Source organism: Misgurnus anguillicaudatus, chromosome 21, assembly GCF_027580225.2.
Source record: "Misgurnus anguillicaudatus chromosome 21, ASM2758022v2, whole genome shotgun sequence".
Lineage (NCBI taxonomy): Eukaryota > Metazoa > Chordata > Actinopteri > Cypriniformes > Cobitidae > Misgurnus > Misgurnus anguillicaudatus.
This window is the reverse complement of record NC_073357.2, coordinates 4,087,366-4,109,367: the sequence shown is the minus strand read 5'-3', so window position 1 is coordinate 4,109,367 and position 22,002 is coordinate 4,087,366. Positions and strand designations below refer to the sequence as shown.

The 22,002-nt window shown below is 35.1% G+C and overlaps 2 protein-coding genes across 6 annotated transcripts in view; both read left to right on the top strand.

Annotated features, from left to right (window-relative positions):
* LOC129418477 (E3 ubiquitin-protein ligase TRIM39-like) overlaps positions 1 to 22,002 on the top strand; it is a 124,689-nt gene that overhangs the window by 47,396 nt on the left and 55,291 nt on the right. The gene's annotated exons all lie outside the window — the stretch shown is intronic.
* On the top strand, positions 1,018 to 20,092 carry pax6b (paired box 6b). 4 transcript variants are annotated; one of them, XM_055172839.2, is made up of 13 exons: positions 1,018 to 1,158; positions 4,329 to 4,464; positions 7,200 to 7,253; positions 10,657 to 10,787; positions 11,024 to 11,062; positions 11,152 to 11,367; positions 11,575 to 11,740; positions 15,119 to 15,277; positions 15,390 to 15,472; positions 15,556 to 15,706; positions 18,019 to 18,131; positions 18,266 to 18,407; positions 18,656 to 20,092. In XM_055172839.2, the coding sequence occupies exons 2-13, from the start codon at positions 4,452 to 4,454 to the stop codon at positions 18,739 to 18,741; spliced, it is 1,353 nt and encodes a 450-aa protein (XP_055028814.1). In that variant the 5' UTR covers positions 1,018 to 1,158; positions 4,329 to 4,451; the 3' UTR covers positions 18,742 to 20,092. The 4 variants fall into 4 exon arrangements, with proteins under 4 accessions (XP_055028814.1, XP_055028952.1, XP_073715485.1 ...); XM_055172977.2 differs by lacking the exon at positions 1,018 to 1,158 and adding an exon at positions 6,939 to 6,993 and having other exon boundaries at positions 4,204 to 4,464; XM_073859384.1 differs by lacking the exon at positions 1,018 to 1,158 and having other exon boundaries at positions 4,205 to 4,464.

Sequence of the window (22,002 nt, the reverse complement as noted above, 5' to 3'; positions counted from 1 at the left end):
GCATCTGTCCTCCATACCTGCCCCAAAACCCTCTGAAGAACCAACACAACCCATTCATTTACTGTTGCCCATTTGCGCGATGTCTGTAAGGACAATAGGACGTGTTGGTTCACCTTTACTTCATGTTTAGGGAGCAGTGTGCTCTAGTGCCATGCTTTTAAGTCCTTTTGATGTACAGCCTGTGTATAAAGTTAAATTTGTTAATTGTGCTCTTCTTTATTTAAAAAAAGTAGAATATTTACCCACAGCATAACCAAACAGTTTAAGAAAGACGGACACGGGCTGCTGGAAACAAACAGATTGACTAAGCGTGCTGTTGTACCGGTTAACCATTTGATTTTCCAGCTGAATGAGTAGACTATGGTAAATAAAATCTTGTCCAATATTTGCTTAGTAAACGGATGGCAACCTGGAATGAAAGAGAGATTCACAAAAACAACGTTTGACATTTCGTCCCGTTTCGAAAAAGATATCTGTGGCGATTGCTGAATGCGTGTACTTTGTGCAGGATATGTTAATAGATTCAACAAATGTTAAATAAACTGTAAGTATATGTTTTTATGAATGTATAAATATGTAAAAACGTCACTATATCATATTATGTATATTAAGTAATAAACGTTTCAGAATAGCTTAAATAATGTTTTATTGAAATTCATCATTTTTATTTTTTCATTTTTCTATTAGGCTATATTAATTTAATAATGATATCTCATTAATATTTTCTTATAGTCGTTTTATTATCACATTACATTTAAGGATATAGGCTATTTTTTATATTTTGAAAATATTTTTAAAAAAGTACAGAATTTTTTAAGTATTATGACTTAAAATACTCCTAATGATTTACCCGAAGTATAAAAATAGGCTAATCCCAGATGTAGAAAAAATAAAGAGTTTACCTTAAGTTCTGTATGTATAATTATATGAGAGCTATTTCATCAATGTGACGTAGCGCACCATCTGACCAATCATGGACAAGCTACGTCTGATATTAAAAACGGAGAGAAAGTTTACAGGGAGTGAGGGTTACGTCGGTTTTCATTTCCAATCCGAAAGGGATTCAAACGTGACAAAAACCTGGAGTCATGAGATGATTTTAATTTATTCAAGCGTGACCTGTAAGTGCTTATAACAGCAGGATATAAAAATATTCCGGTAAGTTTCATTATTCATTCTCCTTTAATACATGAAGTATATGTGAAAGAGTTACTATAAAATTATTAACTTTACTAAATGAAAATACAAAAATGAGACATTGCATTATTGTACATTTTCTGTCAGTAAATGGCAGTCAGTATTTATTGCTTAAATGATCGGAAACTATTTAAAGAAAAATGGTGGGCCTACAGCTAACATTTTTTACACATGCAGGTGCAAACACCTGACATAAACCGGGAATCGCAAACAAATACTTAAAAAAAGCTAACCGGTGAATTTCATGTTTGGTATTCTATATACATTAACGTTTTGACAATTGATTTAATTATTTTTGCCTCATGTCTAAACTAGGCCTATTGTGAGCCATTTCTCTCTTTTGTAGGCTACTTAACATTATTTTTTATTAGTTAGGCCTATTTGATATATTTGTGTGTAAATTGTCTAATTTATTACATTTTTGTTTCATTATACTATTTTGTTTAATTTTATTTTTGTATTCATTTATAGATGTGCTCCCATTATGTTGCTGCATTTAATTCATTATTTTTTTAATGTTGGTGTTTTTATTTTAACGAAGGTTAAACAAGTCCATTCTTCGACATCAAGAATACGCGGACAGAGTTTAAACCGTCAAATAAAAATTAGGTAAATTAAAATAAATATATATATATATATGAAAAATAAATTTACATATAAAAAGAGCTTGTGAAAAGCTTAATAAAACTCTTAATAGGGTAAACATGAAACTGTTCACATATCTGTACATGTAGCCTATGGAGCATGCAGTTTAAGGGCTTTATAATGACATCCCAGAGAATAATTAAACAAACAGTAAACCAGTTCATTATTTTCTCTTTATATTGACGCACTCTATTGTGGTGTTCTACAGTATGACGTCACTCCCCACATTAATAGAGGAGACACAGTGACCACTATGGCCAAGAGCGAAACAGCGACAACATTAGGGATTACCTTTCACGAATTGGTATTAGCACTTACTAATCCCAGTAGGGCTAATTGCTTTGCGTGTAAAATTGCTATCTCCAGGGTTCATGTGATGTGCTGGCCTGGAGGGTGAAGATGTCCCCTCATCCTAAACACACCTCATTAACACAATGAGGATTTATAAGTTATCTATAGAACAAATCAACAGATAGGGTCAATTGTTTCCCTTAAATTACAATGGGAATTATTGTTCACATTAGTTAAAGCTTTAAAACGAGTTCATATGAATAACTTTGTGTAATGATTTGAAATATAATTAATTACCAATAAAATGAAAGGTACTATAGATCAGTATCATATAAACAGAAAAATGAGTATACAAAAGTCAATTGTCTAAATCAAAATCTCGTAACACATTTAATAATAATAATTTCCGTATAAAACTGCAGCATTTATGTCAAAAAACATATTTGTTACTTAAACTTAACAAATTAAGTTTTATAAGTTATGAGAACTTATCACAAGTCAAAACTTTAAAAAGTAGGTTAAATTGACATGCAAAAATAGTTGTTTTAACTTCATGCTGCTTTTTTGTAGTTATGTTACTAAGGGTGTAAAAAGTCTATTTGGATATTGTCTGATCGTTGCATTGATGGTGGTCACCACTAAATCACATGAAGCAATCATTAGGGTTTTCATATATACTTCGATAAAAAAGGAATCCTAGGATGGATAAAAGCTAATTTGTGAAATAAAACAGAAACTCTGCAGGGCCCATCGGGACAGATCTGTTCCGCTGAGATTTCTTTATACCCCTCGGCAGTGTCGTTTGTCTCTTTTTAGTGACACAGTAAGATTCGCATTGGCTCTCAGGGGCTCTCATTCACCTGATGAGCTTTGACTTCTCCTAACTTTGCATATGTCGGAAAAAAAATAAATGCAGTGCCACTGTTTCGTGCGCACACCAATCTCATCCCCTCTCAGTTTGCGCATCTCTAGTTGGGAATGTTTCCGTGTAGTAGGCGACAGATGACTAAAGGCTGTAAAACAAGTGAACGATGAAATTATGGGAAAAAGTACGTGGCCACGTGGACACAGGCGTAACCTCCGCGCTCAGATAAGGTGGTACACGCGCGTGAGTGTCAACAAAAGCACGTGGAGAGTGTTTGCGTTTGTTTTACTTAGACCATTTGCAAGTGCACTTAATGCACAGAGCAAACAGGTTCTCTCTTTAGATTCACAGCTGTCAACAGGTTGCTCTCTTCATCAGGGTCGTGGAGGATCTCTCAAGACTTAAAAGCCCAACAACCTACTATTTACACAGTAAATCGCGGAATATTTGGTTAAAGAAAGACGAATAAGTTCTTAAGATTTCACATTTAACGTCAGTGTAATTATAACATAAGACTTTATTGGTCGTGTCACATATAATATGCGAGACAAAAACAATTTAATGTAACCATAAAACAGCTTTACAAAAATCGACACTGATTATACATGTAGTATTTTTTATTTTTTTAAGGATTTATTTCTATAGAGCGTTTTTGCATTGTTGTTTACTCAAAGTACTTTTTAGCACAAACAGCAGAGACATGAGAATAAATAGAAAATTATAAAATATAAAAATAAATAAATGGAAAAGTTGTTTTCCGTTTATATGAATGCACAGGAAAAATAAGCACATGCTTATCTGACATCTCACTATTTTGTGTACAAGTGTTTTAAATTACGCCGCTGATTGCAATGTAAAAACGAGCAAAATAGTAGAGCTTTGTATGGGTTAAAGTCACTGCATTTTGTTGAAGGTGGTGTGATTTAGGCATTGCACCGAATAAAAACAAACTGAATCCAACAAGATGTTATTAAGCAATATGGATTGCGTTTGAGAGGGGGCGCTCAGCATTTACATGAGTTTATTCAAACACGGCCTGTTTTCTGCACTAAGGCTCTGATTTGTGCTGACAGTGGGTCAGAGCTTCTCTAATGGTCCAGTTAAGACAGACTGATACATCATCACCATCACCAATCAGCATAGGTGTATGTTCAACCCTCTCTCTCCACGACCCACTCTTTCTCTCCCGTGCGCCTTCACTTTCTCACTCCCTCTCTCGCTCATTCACTCACTCGCACACTAACGAGGGAGCACACACACTCACTCACTCTCACAGCTCCTGCGCAGCACTGACATCTCCGCTTACTGTCAATCTGTGTCTGCTTCACAGGGGATTCCCTATCAGAGAGAAGGACGCTGGGAAAACTTTATTTTTTAAGAAGACACCGTTGGACATCCATTGTTTATCATTCAGTTTTACTATTTAGCCTGGAAGGGCTCAGGCGGTGGAGCAATGCCTCAGAAAGGTGAGTGCATGTTCAATCTTAAAACTTCAAGTTGGTGTGCGACGCAGGTGCGACCACACTTTTTACAGGAGTGCTACATCTAATCCACTTTATTAAGAGCAAATTATTTTTGTTATACTTATAATTGATTATATTATTGTTGGTGTTGACTACGTCTTAAAAATAAATAAGGTTAGATCTGTTTATAATTCTATAATTAAAATGAAGGGTCACTGTTGGATTATTTGTCTGCTGTTTTATGAAGAAAAGTATTTATGTTTGAGAAAACTATCATGTTTATCTAAAACAGGAAAGAGTACGGTGGCACATTAGGCCTGAACAGTGTTTATTACGAAGAACAAATGCGCTGACCCGTTTTGAAAGGGTGTCAGTTTAATTTGTCCAAATATATTGCCAGCTAAATAATTTACCCGAATCTTAGGGGCTGCTTGCTTTATAATTGTGAGTTAAGAAAACTTAATATCCTAAATATTTAAGCTTTAGTTGTTGCAAGTGTTTTTCAAATACTTCAAACTTTGGTCAGAGACTTACTTACAGCGCTTTGCTCAATTTACCAAAATAATTACATATTTTATGTAAAAAAATAAAATGCCGAACGTTATAATTTACCGAAGAAATTAATAAAACGATAAAGGATAACCACTACTTTTTATTAACTTTAAAATCGTAGGCATCGCAGCTATTTTAGCATTTAGCAAACTTTAGGCCCACTTCTTCCAAGTTGTTTTGCTTAACACGTAGCATATACACTAACTAATAAACCAACACGTACTAGTCAAGTTTGTATCTGTAACAGTCGCTCTAAGGACGCTAAGTCCCATTAACATTCGCTAAATAAATGTAGCTCCAAAGACAAAAGCTTTTCCAGCGATGGCACTATAAGATGATTACAGCATGTTAATGTCAGATCCTTAAAAACTTCCCACTGCGCCTTTGTACGGATACAGATGCATGTCTGCATGTGAATGATGTTTATGGAGAACACAGTTTCCTGAATAAGCATGTTTAATTAAAGCAATTGTAGTTAAGGATTACACAAACGAAAGAAATGCAGATGAGATCCTAGTTAACCTCATAAACAACAACAACCGCTTATACACTATCTTAGATAAATAATTAACCGAGTCTAAAAGCACCTTACAGCGATTGCAAATTAAAGAGCACAATACAATTAACATTTCTCTGTGGAAGCGATTATGGGGCTTAATAGTTGATTTTTCACTGTTAGTGTAGAGGTTAAGTATGCTGCCTGGCATGCGGTTTGTATCCAAAATGTTTTTCAGACACCGCTGAACTACAAAACCGGCATTACCGTTTATTATTTAATTTTATTCGTTATTAAACACTACCGTTTCTTGTTTTTATTTTTATAACATGTTTAATTTCGTCTCACTTAATATATTTAAAATTACTAAATTAATACAGGCAACATTTCTTATGAACCACAAATAAGTTTGTGTAAAATATAAAAAAGTTTCCCGTTTGTGGGAAAAGTTTAGCTTTACTTTTATGTAAAATTGTTAAAGTTTAGCACAATGTCGGCCGACACAAGCCCATGAGTCCTGGGAAGAGAGAGCGCATGAAAACAGACACAGCAGTTTTGTTATTGCAGCGTCGGGTGAGAAAACGAAACGAAAGACTTTCTCCTTCGCCGGGCCCCTTTTTAGCGATCACACTGAATAGATCCTTTATTGCAATTGTTTTTTTTCCAATTGAGCGCCCTACTGGGCTGTTGCATCCTTTTACAACCCCTAACAACCCACACCCGTTACACAATCACCTCCAGATATTTATAACGCGAAATTACTTTTCTATTTCCCCAATCCACACAAACAGAAACACGCATTTGGGTTCGGGCACCGGGGTCACGGCCATCAGGAAAGTGACAGTGCTGGTGTGTGTGTGTGTGTGTATGGTCGTTTTTTTGGGGGGGGGCAGGGTGCCCTCGGCTCTTTGTATTCGGGCAGTATTGGTACGTTTAGTGGGAGGCTGTGTTGCTAGTTGCAGAGGCCGGGTTGTGCTCGCAGGGTTTGGGTATAGAAGGTAAAAAGAGGCGCATTGTTGAGCTCCAGCATGCTTTGTTAGGACTCTCTCACCCCCTCCCGATCTCACTTTTCAGAGCACTGATGCGAAGTAGACAGCGTGTGTCACTGTACACTTTTGACGGGAAGATCTAAAGAGAAGGAAAACATTTTTACAGACCACCAACAAATCCATGCGTGAACTTTCATCTGTGTGGAGTTACATTACGTTTCATTGCTCGAAGCAGGGTTATGTGTGATGTGCACACCCAACTAAATGTATAACTTTCATAAACTTTCACAAATTAGCAGGTGCAGAATTCAGCGTTGCGTGTTATAAACCATTAAATTAGTTACTACAATCAAACACTAAAATCAGCAATATTTGGATTTATTATATGGATTTAGCGGTACTGGTAATATTACTAATATTACTTTTTTGCTTTATCCTAGGAGCGATCTAAATAGTCGAAAAATGTTTTAAGCGGACAGTCAACTCTGTTACCAGGCAAGTTTTTAAAAGATGAAACTCATTTAGAAGGGCTAATTCTCACAAACATAATGTGACTTCCTTACCCGCCAGATAAAAAACAGCTTGATTTTGAGATGCACCAAAGCATCGGCCAAAAATGAAAGGACACAACTGTTGCAACTGGAATCTGATAATAAAATGATTTCTAACTAACTCTTATTTATTTTCTTTGTCATGAATAGAATATCATAACCAACCCACGTGGGAATCTGGAGTGGCCTCCATGATGCAAAACAGTAAGTGTGTTTTTATATTGCATATTAAGTGTTAGTTTTTATATTATATCTATAAGCCATAATAACTTATAATATGTCTCTTAAAAAAATAATAAGACCTGCTTTTCAAGAGCAGTTTTGGGATTTTCCTTTTCTTTGCGGCTTAAATTTTTATCCATTCAACTTCACTTGAATTGCATTTTTAAATGAGGCGGAAATTTTAATTACAAAGAAGTACAAAGGTCAAAAAAGTGCAAAAGTAAAAAAAAGAAAGTGTGTGTTTGTGATATCGAATTTTCTCAGCACAAGTTTGTGCAAGACAGCAACAATTATTTTATGTTATATTAATATTTAAAAAAGGCAAACTCCCTGTGCGAGCCAATTATATTTTACGCGCACAAATATTCGAAAACGGATATGTGATCAAATGTTTTATAAGGAGCAAAAAATATATATTTTTATCTCTGTCTGACTGAAAGTTATATATAGATGAGCAGACCGTACCAAAAACAGATCTGAAAAAGGACACATGGACTATATTTAATTATTTATATTATGATTTGATTTTTTTAATGGTTTTTGTGTTTACTTGAAGCTGCTCCGGAAAAAAACCATTATGTTCGCCTGTAAACCGCATAGCATCACAGTTTATGCACTTTATGTCAATTGATGTGAAATGCCTTTGGAATAATTAATGTTTATTTGTTGTTATTTATTTCCGACATATATGAAAAATCATATTACTAAGATTTAAATCAACGATTGCAGGCCTATATAAAAAAATGTTACAGACAGAAATGTTTTGTCAAAAATATTTTCTGTATAATCTAATTAAAGGATAGCAGGTAATGCACCGACTTGACATGTGACGTAAAAATACTGTCGACTAGTATTTACTAGGGTTAAATTCCTATTAACATAGTAAATATTAAAGTGGGCTATAATACAATATTTACTACAGTTTATTAACTCGCTATAATACTACAGGATACTATTGTAAACACTATCAAAAAGTCTAGTAATTACTATGACATATAATTTCACATTAAGGTATATTTCAAAAAAATAATAATGTGGGTTGTATCAAATTTACTTTAAAATCTAAGCCACATTGGTCGCTACTAAAATATAAATTACTCGATTTTTTTTCGAATAAATTCTATCGAAGCAGTAAATTTTGTTTTATTTCGTCTGGATTCAGTTGGGATTGATGTTGGCCGTGTAGTGTTAGACATGCACAACATATGTTACCTCATTAGTAGAGATCTAATAGAACAGTTGTATGATTATGTCGGGTCACATCTACAGGGAAATATACGATTATTAAGCGTTAACCTCTGAACTATGAAATCATATACCTGGTGATGTTTCTATTTAATAGTGACATCGATCAAAAATTATACATGTGATAAAGCCGCACTTTTAAATATATTAAATCAATCTAATCCAGGAATGATTAAAGACGGAGAGGATGACAGTGGATTATTTAAGAAGATCTGGACAGATTACCACACGATTGTTGTGCAAATATATCAGTGCTTTAAATAAGCTTCATTAAAATTAGTCCAGGATTAATGTTAATTCAAGTGTCTATATAAAATGTATTTAGTATAGATCCCTTAAAATGTTTTATTTACATTTAGGCATTTGGCAGATGCTTTTCTACAAAAGTGAGGAAAATGAACATATGTTCAAAATTGTATTTTATTTGTCCAAACCATTGTTAATTAAATATTAATCAACTGGATTAACTCACATAAATAAGTATTTTTAAGCTTTTCGAGGCAAATAGTACCACTTTTAACACATTTACATAGTTAAATGTTTTGGAAATACTTTTTGTATTTGTTAACATTAGTTAATGCATTAGCTAACATGAACGAACAATGAACAATACTTCTGCAATATTTATTAATCGAAGTTCATGTTAAATTTAGCATCTACTAATATATATTAAAAAACTGTTAACATTAGTTAATGCACAATGAATTAACATAAACAATTGTATTGGCATTAACACAAAACTAACATTGTTTTTTCATGCATGCATTTACCAATTTTTAGTTTTACCATTTTTTTTTAATTAAATGCTCTTTAAGATTTAGTAATTTTGTACAATAGGATTATTTTGGGACGGATTTGTTACAAAATCCAAACAGTCTGACGTGTTAAAAAAGTTTTGTCGGTTTTAATGTGTTTAGAAACACTGCACGCCCCCTTTCTCAGGCCCGCGCGATGACCCTACAGCTACAAATAAGGCAAGGCTTCAAGGCAGCACAAGCATAGTCCAATTTCGTCTGATACCCAAAATGCAGACAGAAAGGGTTGTTTTATCATGCTACTGTTTGTCTGGACGATGCGTTTTCAAAAGCAAAGCGTTGTCATATAATGTGACAGTCCTGCCACAAGCGCTCCAGCTGATCTTTTCAATGAGCCCGCGCGCCTGATCCGAGGCGACCTCCGCCTATTTCCAGAAATTAAGCTCAAAGTTGACGTGCACCTCGCTTTATTCTAAAGACAAATGTCAGAGAGTCTCATCATATTTCCCCCCTCTTCTTCTTCTGCTATATTTGGAGCTTATTTATTGCTTAGGAGCTCGGGCTCCTGCAGTCAGAAGAGAGAGGAGAGAGACACACATACACACCGGGAGGCTTTTCATAGTTTTGGTTTTTGGCGTTTTTTTGCATTGGAATTTCCGATCACTTGGTATGTTTATGTTTCACCTTACTCATGCTGACCGGTAATTCTTTATATAACAATATTTATGCTATATTGCTATACTACTATTTATGCTCCTAATATGCGTTTAAATTTGTGGAAAATTTTGTAATTGTTATTGCAATGAGTTTGTGTTAATTGGTCTCTTTAGGGCGTTTTGCGGTTCACTGATGGTCGTCTTTATTAGAGATTTGTTAGTCAGGTGCTGTGTAACACTTGGCATTGTGTTGTGTTCTCTTCAGGACATATGAACAATGCGATTATGAAAATTTTAGTTCACTTGAATGGAGATGTTTTGACCCGATTCTGTACATGTATTGATCTAAGTTTGATGAATGATGTTCAGGTTGTTAACTATGTAGGACCAGGATTCAAAATGTACAGTTTACAAAAGGTAAAGGTTGGCATGGCTCATTAATGATTACTTTATAATTGTACTTTATAATGCATTTTAAATGAATTGTCCTTCCAGTTTCACTTTACATTACAATGTTGAGCAAGCAATGATGCACTATATAGTATAACTGTACAGTTACTGCTATTATTACAGTTGAACACACCGTTGTGTTATTCTGTTTTCCCTTGCAATCGGACACAGCTATGAAGAGATGCTTTAAGATGTGAAGCTTTATTTTTAACAATGGGACACCTATTAAAGAGGATTTTCAAAAGATAAGCCAACTTATTATGTCTTCATGTGTTACAGGTCACAGTGGCGTCAACCAGCTCGGCGGGGTCTTTGTGAACGGCAGACCCTTACCAGACACCACCAGACAGAAGATTGTTGAACTCGCTCACAGTGGAGCGCGACCCTGCGACATCTCCAGGATTTTACAGGTGACCATTCAGAACCATGCAAGCTTATACAGTTATAATCAGTGACTGCGATTATCCATCATGGTCACACACAATGACTATAGTACACCTTACATCTTAATTTAATGCAATGAAAACAATACAAATTTGCCAGCAGGTCCACTACATAATAAAAAGCAAATTTGTATCTCCATCGAACATTTCAAGCTAAATGAAATTATCCTAGCAATTTTAAGGCATATTTTCTGTGTTCATAGACCCATGATGATGCAAAAGTCCAACTGGACGATAACAACGTAAGCGTATAATCGTTTGAAGTACATTACATTACTCCGATCTAGTCGTAAATAATGTATGTGAATTGTGTACATTGTTGTCCATTCAGGTGTCGAACGGATGTGTGAGTAAGATTCTGGGAAGATATTATGAGACCGGCTCCATCCGGCCGCGAGCTATTGGAGGCAGCAAGCCGAGGGTAGCGACGCCCGAAGTGGTCAACAAAATAGCCCAGTACAAGAGGGAGTGTCCATCCATATTTGCCTGGGAAATACGGGACAGACTACTATCCGAAGGGGTGTGCACCAACGATAACATACCCAGCGTAAGTCTTAATGATGTATTGTAGTAGGAAGAGACACAACCCTTAACCATGGTTGTCGTAATCGTATTCACTACACTAACCATGGTTTAACTATGGTTTTTGAAAACCATGGTTAATTTTTGTAAGGGCAATAACACAATATAATCTTTTAGGAGCTTGAATGCCATCACAAACAGTGCTGACTGATGATCTTTTTACACCTTTCAGGTGTCGTCGATAAACCGAGTCCTGCGCAACCTGGCTAGCGAAAAGCAACAGATGGGGGCAGATGGCATGTACGACAAGCTGAGGATGCTCAACGGGCAAACCGGCACGTGGGGGACACGACCGGGATGGTACCCGGGTACCTCTGTGCCCGGGCAACCCAATCAAGGTGAGACTGTCTATTAGGGTTAATTAAACATAACACCATCATCACGGTTAGTGAAATATAACTATATAATATACTGTTATTATATTATATATAAAATATATAATATATAGGAACAGTTTGACAACAATCATAGCAAAACAACAAGCATAATAATATAAAAAACCACAACCACAACAAAGACACAACAATCAACAATCAAAAAACAGAAAGCATAATCATTACTATTAGCATTGTTTATTAATAGTAAATAAATAATAATAAATAACTCTTAATTAATAAGTATTGAGCTCAAGTGATTAAATTTAAATTTTATAAATTTTTTAGGTAAAAAAGTTGGTTCAACTCAAAAGAGTAAGTAAGTTACATGGTTGCCTTAAAATGAGTTAATTCAACTTAAAAATATTAGTTGAACAACTAAGTTGAATTAACTCACAATTTTAAGGCAACCACATAACTTGCTTTTTAAAGTTGAATAATTTATTTTAATATTAAGTTATTTGTTTTAGTTATTTGTTTTAAATGAGTGAAGTAGTTCAGGATTGCGTTTGCACTAATTCATCTGTAATTTATCATCTGTTACAATACGGCTTGTGTTTGAGTCGTGGACCTGCGTGACTAGAAATCGTGTTTTTAGTCGAGGTGTCCACGCGGTACCACCTGCCCCCTCCCTCCTCCAATAACCTTCACATCATTTGCACCCCATGGGGAGTCAGAGAAAAGCTCTACGGGCTCTCAGACAAAAGATGTTTCTGTCACACGCAGGAATTTGTGACAGGCAGAGTTCTGTCCTCTGTAATTGCTCATTAGAGGTCGTTTTGTCTTTTATTTCCAAAGAACAGCTTTGGTTACAGGAAACAATGTAAAAAAAGTAAATCTAAATGAATAGTTTGTTTCTAATTACTGTAGGTTGAGTAATTCTTCATAGAATCCCGTCTGAACCAAATCTTACATCATTCATGCTAAAAATCTATAAAATCAAAGAAAGTTGTTGTCGTTTTGCTTAGAAACATAATATTGTTTAAAACTTTTAAAAGTATAGGTGCCTCATAGAGCAGGGGGTTTTAAACTTTTTGTCAGCTGAACCCCCTTGACCTAAATTATTTACTTGAAGTACCCACTGAAATTTTAAGTAAATATTTCAATTTTATAGCACATCTGCATGTTTATCTTCAAAAACATTTTTCTTTCATTGGTTTATCAATAGTATTTTACATAGTTATTGCTATAATTACCTGTTATTGGACCTTCATCTGGTAATTTTCGTTCATTGGTACATTACGGGGCAGTTTCCTGGACAGGAATTAGACTAGTCTTAGACTAAAATAAATTTTAGAGCTGTCCAAACTGAAAAAATCTTGCCCTGACATATCTTAAAATACATCAGTACGCTTTTTGTTTTGCCTCAAAATGCACACAAGTAATGTTTTTAGTAAGGCATGTTTGTTAAAACTAGTTATATTTCCTAATTAAACTAAGGCCTAGTCCTGGTTTAAGATTCCCTGTCCAGGAAACCACACCAAAATGTATCTGTCCATTTAACATGAGTTTTCAGTTTTCTGATATATTGTAGTGTTGTGTAATACTTACATGACATTCAAAATAAACAAATAAAATGTAGATTTTAAATTTTAATATATTATTTACATTTTTTAATTTTTAATGATTTATTTACATTTTAGAATTTTTAACAAGTAATTAATCGTTTTTCATCAACTCACCCTGCCATAGAAGAACCATTTTTGGCTAAAGGGTTCCATAAAGAACCTTTACATCCAAGAACCTTTTGGTTTCACGAAAGCTTTTTTATACACTAAAAGCCCTAATGCTGTTTGTACTCAAAAAGTCAAGCAATCATGACTTAAATTTAGCATTTTGGATCTATAACTTAACTATCATTTTAACTTATTAACTTTCAAAAACCATATACTTAAAAATTTAAGTGTAATTAATTTAAATGATCAGTACAAAAGAGGAATACCCATAAGCCCTTGCAAATGAAAATTTTGAATTATTTAATTTTGTTCAAAGAATAACATCGGATGAGACATATAATCCGTTGTTAATAAAAAAAATTAAGTTTTACACTCTTTGTAGCATCAGTGATGTCTTTTGTTGTAAATTATATATTTTTTGGTGATCAGTGTTTCCTTTAGTATGCATGCACCACTTTCAACTCATTGTATTTCTCTCCACTATAATGAAGATTCATGTGAACAATGCAGTTTTTTGTGTGCTTCTGTGGAGAATTAAGTTCATTTACTGATTGACATGGAGTCAGTCCTGAATACCTTTCATTATATAAAGTTAAATGAGAATTTAAGTTCAGTCTTTATGAACACCACGTGAACTTAATTGTTTAAGTGCACTGTACAAACTCCAAGTTTGTGAACTTAACAATTTAAGTTCAGTCTGTGGCCACCAAGTTAAGTGGGGAGACCCATTACTGAATAGAGGGAACAAGTTTACTCAATAAAATTAATTCAGTCAAATTATTAGCGTTTTCAGTGTAGTGGCAAAATGTTTTTTAGATTGAAGGTTATAAAGAAACCAAAAATGGCATCGCAAAGCACTTTCTACTTTACTGCATTTGCTATAAAGCCGCGTGCAACAATGCAATCTTTTGAGGAGAGCTATAGAAATAAATTTGAATTGAATGTCGTGTGGGTGTGCATATGAAAACAGAATTAAAATTTGTTGCTGAAGTCAGCTAGTTAATACAGCGAGAACAGCAGGAACCCGATTGGAGCAAGCGAGGGTCATCTCCTGTTGAACATATTAACCCTACCGGGCGTTAAACAGGCCTGGTCTGGTCGTCTTTGATTAATGACAGTGCTGTGTAGAGGTTAACATACTGAACTGAAAGGTCTGTTGACTAGATCCTTGTGTTGTACAATACCGAGCACTGCACGCCTCTTTTTGTTGTTCCCCGTCCAATTGTGCCTGCGGGAGATTTCGGCCGTACGATAAAGGGCTGGCAGCTCATCTCTGTCTGCGCTGTTTAATGGTTTCCCTTATTCTGCTGGTATTGTGTCATAGAGAAAAGCGCCTCTCTATTCAAGGGTTGGTGGTCACCTCAATAGGTCCCTGGACACCCATACGGTGAATAGCCTTAAAGACTTGCTATGCATTATATGTGCTGGAGAATGTCTGGGTGTTAAAGCATGCAGCATTCATTTAGCGCATTCTTTTATAAGTTTGTTAAGGAGGCGTAAATATGCGACTAATGCGGTTGCGGTCTTAAGGCGCATTCAGATGCATCTTAAAATGCATCAGTGCACACTGAATCTGCGATGATGTTTTGTTGACTATTTATGAATGTGTCCAGTACTTCTATGTCATTTAATGCGTGAGAAATAAAATATCTGAACTGGTCTACAGATAGCTGCCAGCAACAGGACAACGGTGGCGAGAACACAAACTCTATCAGCTCAAACGGAGAAGATTCGGACGAGACTCAAATGCGTCTGCAATTGAAAAGAAAACTGCAAAGGAACCGAACGTCATTCACTCAGGAGCAAATCGAAGCACTAGAAAAAGGTGAGCATCATAAGACTCAACGACATGACTAGCAATGCTAGCAATGACAAGGACACACACAAACCAATAGTTGCTTTGGACATCACTCATGTTTTGTTCCCATTGGTTTCAGAGTTTGAAAGAACCCACTATCCCGATGTTTTTGCAAGAGAAAGACTTGCAGCCAAAATTGATCTTCCAGAAGCCAGAATACAGGTGAGTTAAAGATGGCGTTTACAATCCTCAAGCGTTTCATTGTGACGGCCGTTGTTTATATCTGAGCCCCTTTGTACCTGCAGGTTTGGTTCTCAAACAGAAGAGCCAAATGGAGAAGAGAAGAGAAACTGAGGAACCAGAGAAGACAAGCCAGCAACTCTTCCGGTCACATTCCCATCAGCAGCAGCTTCAATACCAGCGTCTATCAGGCCATACCACAACCCACCACACCTGGTAAATGGCAAACTAGCTTTCGAAAACTAACACTACAATGTGCTCATCATTGCACTGTGTGGCCAAATTTTACCAAATCTTTCATGAAAAACATGGATTACATGTTAATATAAGTCTTAGGAGTGCCTAGAATGTGTCTGTGAATTTTCAGTTCAAAATATCCCACATATAATTTATTATAACATAATGTCCCTTCTTCGGTGTGAGTAAAAACGCGCTGTTTTCGTGTCTGTACCTTTAAATGCAAATGAGCTACAGCTCCTCACTTCCTTACCAACAAACATTGAGTGATTTCGCTTAAAAAATAGATCTTATAAACACAAATAGATGCTAACAAACACATTTAGAAAAGCTTTTGGGTAAAATTAAACAGTCACTCAGTGGCCATGGGTGGGGCTTTATCAGTGTGACATCACATTAACAAGAGAATCAAAACAGCATGTCTAATAAGACTGATTAGGTTTAATGGGGATTTAAAAAGAAAGAGATGGTAGGTTTTTGTCATTGTAGGGTTGTTGTGTTCACATGCTGCCAGATCACATTTATGTCCAGACACCTTGTAAAAGTGGATTTTGTAATTTTTATCAAGATTTTAGAACAAATGAATGCAAATCTATGAACTTTGATTTAGGTATGCAAACGTTTTTTGAGTAAGTATGTATTAATCACAGCAGTAACAGTTTTGGTGAACTTTGAATAGTGTTGGTAAATATGGTAATCATTTTTTTTAACGCTATCTTATGGCAATTTATAAGTATTTTACGAGGTGGATAATTCGTATTAATTTGTACAACCAACTTTGTACATTTTTTAACGATTCGCCTTGACCCCTGTGACGTTGGGGGGGTTTCAATATCGTTTTTTAATGATAATAATATGTTTTAACTTCGTACTAATTCATACCAATTAGCCAACTCATAAAATATGTATGAATTCTCGTGAGATCAGGCTGATTTTTTTATATCATTTAGTCACATGAGATTGGTATATGTAAGCAATAAGGTACGAGATGCTGTGCTGTATCGTGAATAAGTAACGGCTGAAGGGCGTTGTTCGCGGAGTGCCTGCAACCCCTTCAGCCATTACATATTCACGATACAGCACTTCCCTCAAGTACCTTATTGCTTTTATAAAACGGTTACCACACAATATTAAATAAAAAAAATACTGGAACTTTCATGAAGTTAAATCAATAAAAAGCATTCCTTCCGCTAGAAAAAACAGTCCCTGACCATGAACAAAAATGTGTTTCAATGTGTAATATGCATGAAAGCTCAAATAAAAACAACAAACCGATACTTGTGGTTGCTAAGGGTGTTGCTAAGGGCGCAGTTATAAACAGAACCGTTGGGTGAAGTGGTCATAGCCGTGTTTTATCGTGAATAAAGCACACCTATTGACCAATCAGAATCAAGGATTGTAAATATCCGTTTTATAATAACTCTTTCCCCGCCATTGACGACTTATCTAGTCAATCCGCAATACCGCTATTACACTTCCGCTACTTATTAAACCCAAAAGTTTTGCTCTGCATCTGATCTCTTTCAAAAGTACTTTACAAAAATAAAATTATCTCAGCTTTTTGCTTAAAATTTGGTGTTTTTGAAGAAACAAACATATTTGAGAGGCGACAAAAAAAGAACTAATGAAGGTAGGATGAAACAGGTTTTCTTATTTGAAAACAGACAGTCTGTTCTTTCACTTGATATTTTGTATGTTTATATATTCAGTCCCTCCAGAAAAATTCAACGCATAATCAGCCAAAATTATGGGGGGGGCGCATTTTTCAAATCCACCACCACACTTTTGCAGCATAAATTGCAGATTTCCGTGCGCAAAATATGTGGGTCTTACATGAGTTCATAATCCCCACATTTTCATAGCAAAAATCAAGAAAGTTGAAAAATATTGCATTTACTTCACACATGTACAGCCATGTCCCCTGTTGCCATGGTAATGTTATGAAGTGACATGATTATGTGACGTGAACATCATTGAAAAGCTGCAAACAGTTTTTGCAAGTTTCTGCAATTTTTGCAAGTTCCCGCAATTTCATCACATAAAATTGCATAAATATCCTGCATATTCCATCGCATTTTTTAAGAAAACATGCCGCAAGATAAAAAAAAACTCATTTTCTGGAAGGCATTCAAATTTTGTGAAAATCGTGAAAAATGCTGGCAGGAAAAAAGTTAATACAACTCCACTATAACAGTTATCTTTTATAATTTCTTCATTTTTAAAAATACAATATTCAAATCAATAAACTATACACATTTCCTCAAATAAACCAAATTTTTTTTCTCCACCAGTGTCCTTTACAGCAGGATCAATGTTGGGCAGATCAGACACGGCCCTGACTAACACATACACCGGTCTGCCTCCAATGCCGAGCTTCACCATGGCCAACAACCTGCCTATGCAAGTGAGTAACATCCTCCAAAACAGCACAACGTCTTGTGCGATGTGTCCTTGAACGTCTCCTATCCATCACCAAACTATTTCCACGTCTCAGAGGAACCAGTAGAATGAAAACACTATATATTTTTTTCTTTATAGCCAAGCCAGACCTCTTCCTATTCCTGCATGCTGCCCACCAGTCCGTCAGTGAATGGGCGGAGCTACGACACATACACACCCCCTCACATGCAGGCACATATGAACAGCCAATCAATGGCAACTTCTGGTACCGCCTCAACAGGTAGGCAGAAAAGTTCATTGTGTACCCGGCTTGGAGAAACTAGTCTATACTTTCAAATTAGTGTTATTTTTGTTCATATTTATATATGGACAAAATATCGCACAATCCTATAATTGTATGTGCATGACTTTGTTCTACGTACGATTGTGTTTTTCTTTTGTCTCTCCTTGTATTTTATACGTAACACTTTTGTTCCTTCAAAATATATTTTTTTCTTTAATAATGTTTAATCCTGTTTCTGTGTTTAGGACTCATCTCTCCCGGAGTCTCTGTCCCTGTTCAAGTACCCGGAACTGAACCTGACATGTCTCAATACTGGTCAAGATTACAGTAAAGAAAAGAGTTACTTTACCCTGTGACTTCCACACTGAGACACTAATGGACGTCTACAGCAGTATTCACGAAAAACACATGCAGATATAAGACCAAGTTCAGTCTTCTAATACTCAAAATTGACGCTTGGACGCTTTAAAGTGACACAACAACGGCTAAAAGAAACTTTAATGGAACAAAACAACGAACCTCTGCTACATTACCATCTTGCAATTTTCTTTTTTTTTGTATTTGTACATTCGCATTTATATATAAAGACATTGAGAGAAATCAAACAGCCAAAAAAATATGTTGACCTTTCATCTACTCAAAACGGAAAACCACAAGTCAATATATTGAGACTGTTTAAATCAGGATACGTGTCAAGACTTCATGCAGTCCCTGTCACACCTGTCAATCAGAAATATGCCACCAAGAAGAAAATGCATATTTGTTTGCCCACTTTTGGAGAGATAACCGCTATAAGGACGAAATCAACTTACACACAATGGATTTAATGACTGTGATCAACATGCATGATATTGTATAAAGGAACAACAGCCATGAAATACATTTGCAGATTGTTTGTAAGGGTTTGGAGCAAAATCTTTGCTGGTTTAACTGATGAAGAGGCTGTTTTATGTTCGATAATTTATAATTGTAAAGAAATTTGCAGATAAAGCACGACAGACTGTACCACAAACAAATGACATTTATACGGTTTGTTACCGTTTTATTGCGTAAATTCAGGATATTTTCATTTTTATCGCCCCTGAAAAAAATCTATACGTTTCCACAAATTTTCATTCGTCAGTAAAACATTTAGGTCAGGTACAAGTGGTCTATTAGTTATAGTTGTATTATAGTGTACTCCTTCGAATAATGTTGTGAGACTAGAAATATTTAATTCAAATAATTCATTAAAAATGCTTGACAGAGTTTAAATACGTACGTGTTTGACGGTTGTTTACAAGTACATATCAGACTTAACCATTGTTGATTGTAAAACAGACCAAAGCCTTCATATTTCATCTATTACACAACGATTCTGTCTATTTTATTGTTAGTATTGTGTTGCAGCATTTTGTAAAAGAAAATATTTTACATTCTAGTACACTGGCTTCGAGTATATTCGACTGCGGCTTAATCTCGCAGTCTTTTATTTATGATGGACAACCATTTGTGTTTTAAAAAACTGCCGACATCTCTTGAATTCTGCGTTTTGTTGTGTACCTTAAACATCAAACACTTGTAATGGTTTTTGCTCTGGAAATGAAAGGTCTACCCTGTCTTGCAGATATTTCAATTTAACTTTATTTAAAAGCTTTCTAAATGTATTTTGTGAGAACTATTAAAAACAATTTTGTACAGTATTTCTTGTCACTCTGATTTTTTTTTGGTTTAACTTAAAAAAGGAAGTTACTAATATTTTTAAGTTGAATGAACTAAAAATTTTAAGAGGACCAGGCAACTTACTTTTTTTAAGTTGAACCAACAAATCCTTTTTTACAGTGTAAAGTTACTAAAATACAATTTTACAGCAAAAATTACAGCAGCATTTGCAACCTATTAAAATTACACATTGTTTTCAAATAAAATACATTACTACACTGTAAAAAAATCTTGCTGCCTTAAATTTCTTTGTTTAATCAACTCAGATTTACAAGTCATGTCAACTTACTATTATTTATCTTAACAAGAGATGAGTTGCTACAACTTAAAAAAATAAGTTCACTGTAAAAAATAATACAATGGATTTACTTTAAAAAGTGGATGCAAAAATTATTCACTATATTTTTAAGTAAGTTTTACTTGAAATTTTAAGCAATTTTAAGCAAGATTTTCACTTAAAAAATGGATGCAAAAATGAAGCGCAATATTTTTAAGTAAATCCAGCCTTTATTTTTTTCAGTGTTGACTTTTTTCAACTACATAAGTTAACATACAACTCATCTGTAGTTATACAACTCATCTCTAGTCAAAAAAAATAATAGTAAGTTAAAATGACTTGTAAATCTGAGTTGATTCAACAAGAGAATTTAAGGCAGCAGAGATATTTTTCAATGTACAAACTACCTGTTAGTGGATTTAAAGGCACAGTAGCCCGCAAAAAAAACCCTCTTTTCTACCCCACATACCTCATAATCACTAAAGAGCTCGTGAACAAAGACACCAGCCGACTCCACACAACTCAGACATCACAAAAACACAGCACAATAGAAACGGCCTACACCATTCACAACTGCCAGCTCTTGTTTTGGTAGAGTTACGATGGTCTAAAAGGAAGAAAGAAGCATGGGGGAGGAAAGAGAGAAAGAAGAAGCGAAGGGAATAAAGCAGCCCGAGCGAGTCCAGGGTGAGCCGATAGTGAGATGAAGCGATTGTATGGCAGAACGAGTTATTTTGCATCACTTGCTGTCTCAGCGGGGAGGTGGAGGAGTGAAACGGGGAGAAACATTTTAGGGCCCATCGCCTGATCCTGCTTATACCCAGGTCAGGTTATGGTCTGTGAAAGTTAAAGAAAACCCAAATCTCTCTCATACACTAACCGCCAGACAAACTAAAGTGACATGTTGAAGAAGTTTCCAAAGTAAAGATGTGCAGGAAAGATTGGAAAAATGTGACAGAACGCACCATTTGTAGCAGAAGTTGTATTGTATACTGCATACAGTACAGATATGCATATCTTAATTCATTTTTTTATTCATAGTTTATATTAATTGAAAGATATGCTATCATGCTTTAAAAAATATCTTAGGACCATTAAAATAAATGGAAATAATTTAAAAGTTGAATAATTTGATAACTTAAAAATAATAATTTATTTGTTTATTTCATTGACGTTTAAACAAAGTAAATTTCAAGTCTTGAGGTTGTAAAAGAATAATACTATAAGTAAAACTAGTCTCTTTATCATAATAATACATTTTATATCTAATATTATTAATAATACAGCTACCTTAGTAACTGTCAATGGCAGGGACTGCGTAATATCACTACGCCTGCTGCAGCCATGTTACGGCAGCAAAGTCTTTGATTATTACGCCAGAATGAGTATAGTTCCTAGACATATCTGCCTAGAAAATCACAACTTTTAATTTTCTGTCGGTCTTAGTACACGATGTAACTACAGAAGAGTCAAGTTTTAAATAGGAAAAATATCAAAACATTTTGGACATTTTTGAGTGCGATGCTAATGGTCTAATCAGATTCAATGGATTTTGCTAAGCTATGCTAAAAGTGGTACCGCCAGACCCGGAGATCAGCTGAATGGATTCTAAAA

Bases quoted from the DNA above. Each gene is read 5' to 3' on its own strand.
- pax6b (XM_055172839.2), top strand. The intron at 10,788-11,023 runs GTGACCATTCAG...CTGTGTTCATAG, and splicing joins ACATCTCCAGGATTTTACAG to ACCCATGATGATGCAAAAGT. The intron at 18,408-18,655 runs GTAGGCAGAAAA...TTCTGTGTTTAG, and splicing joins TTCTGGTACCGCCTCAACAG to GACTCATCTCTCCCGGAGTC.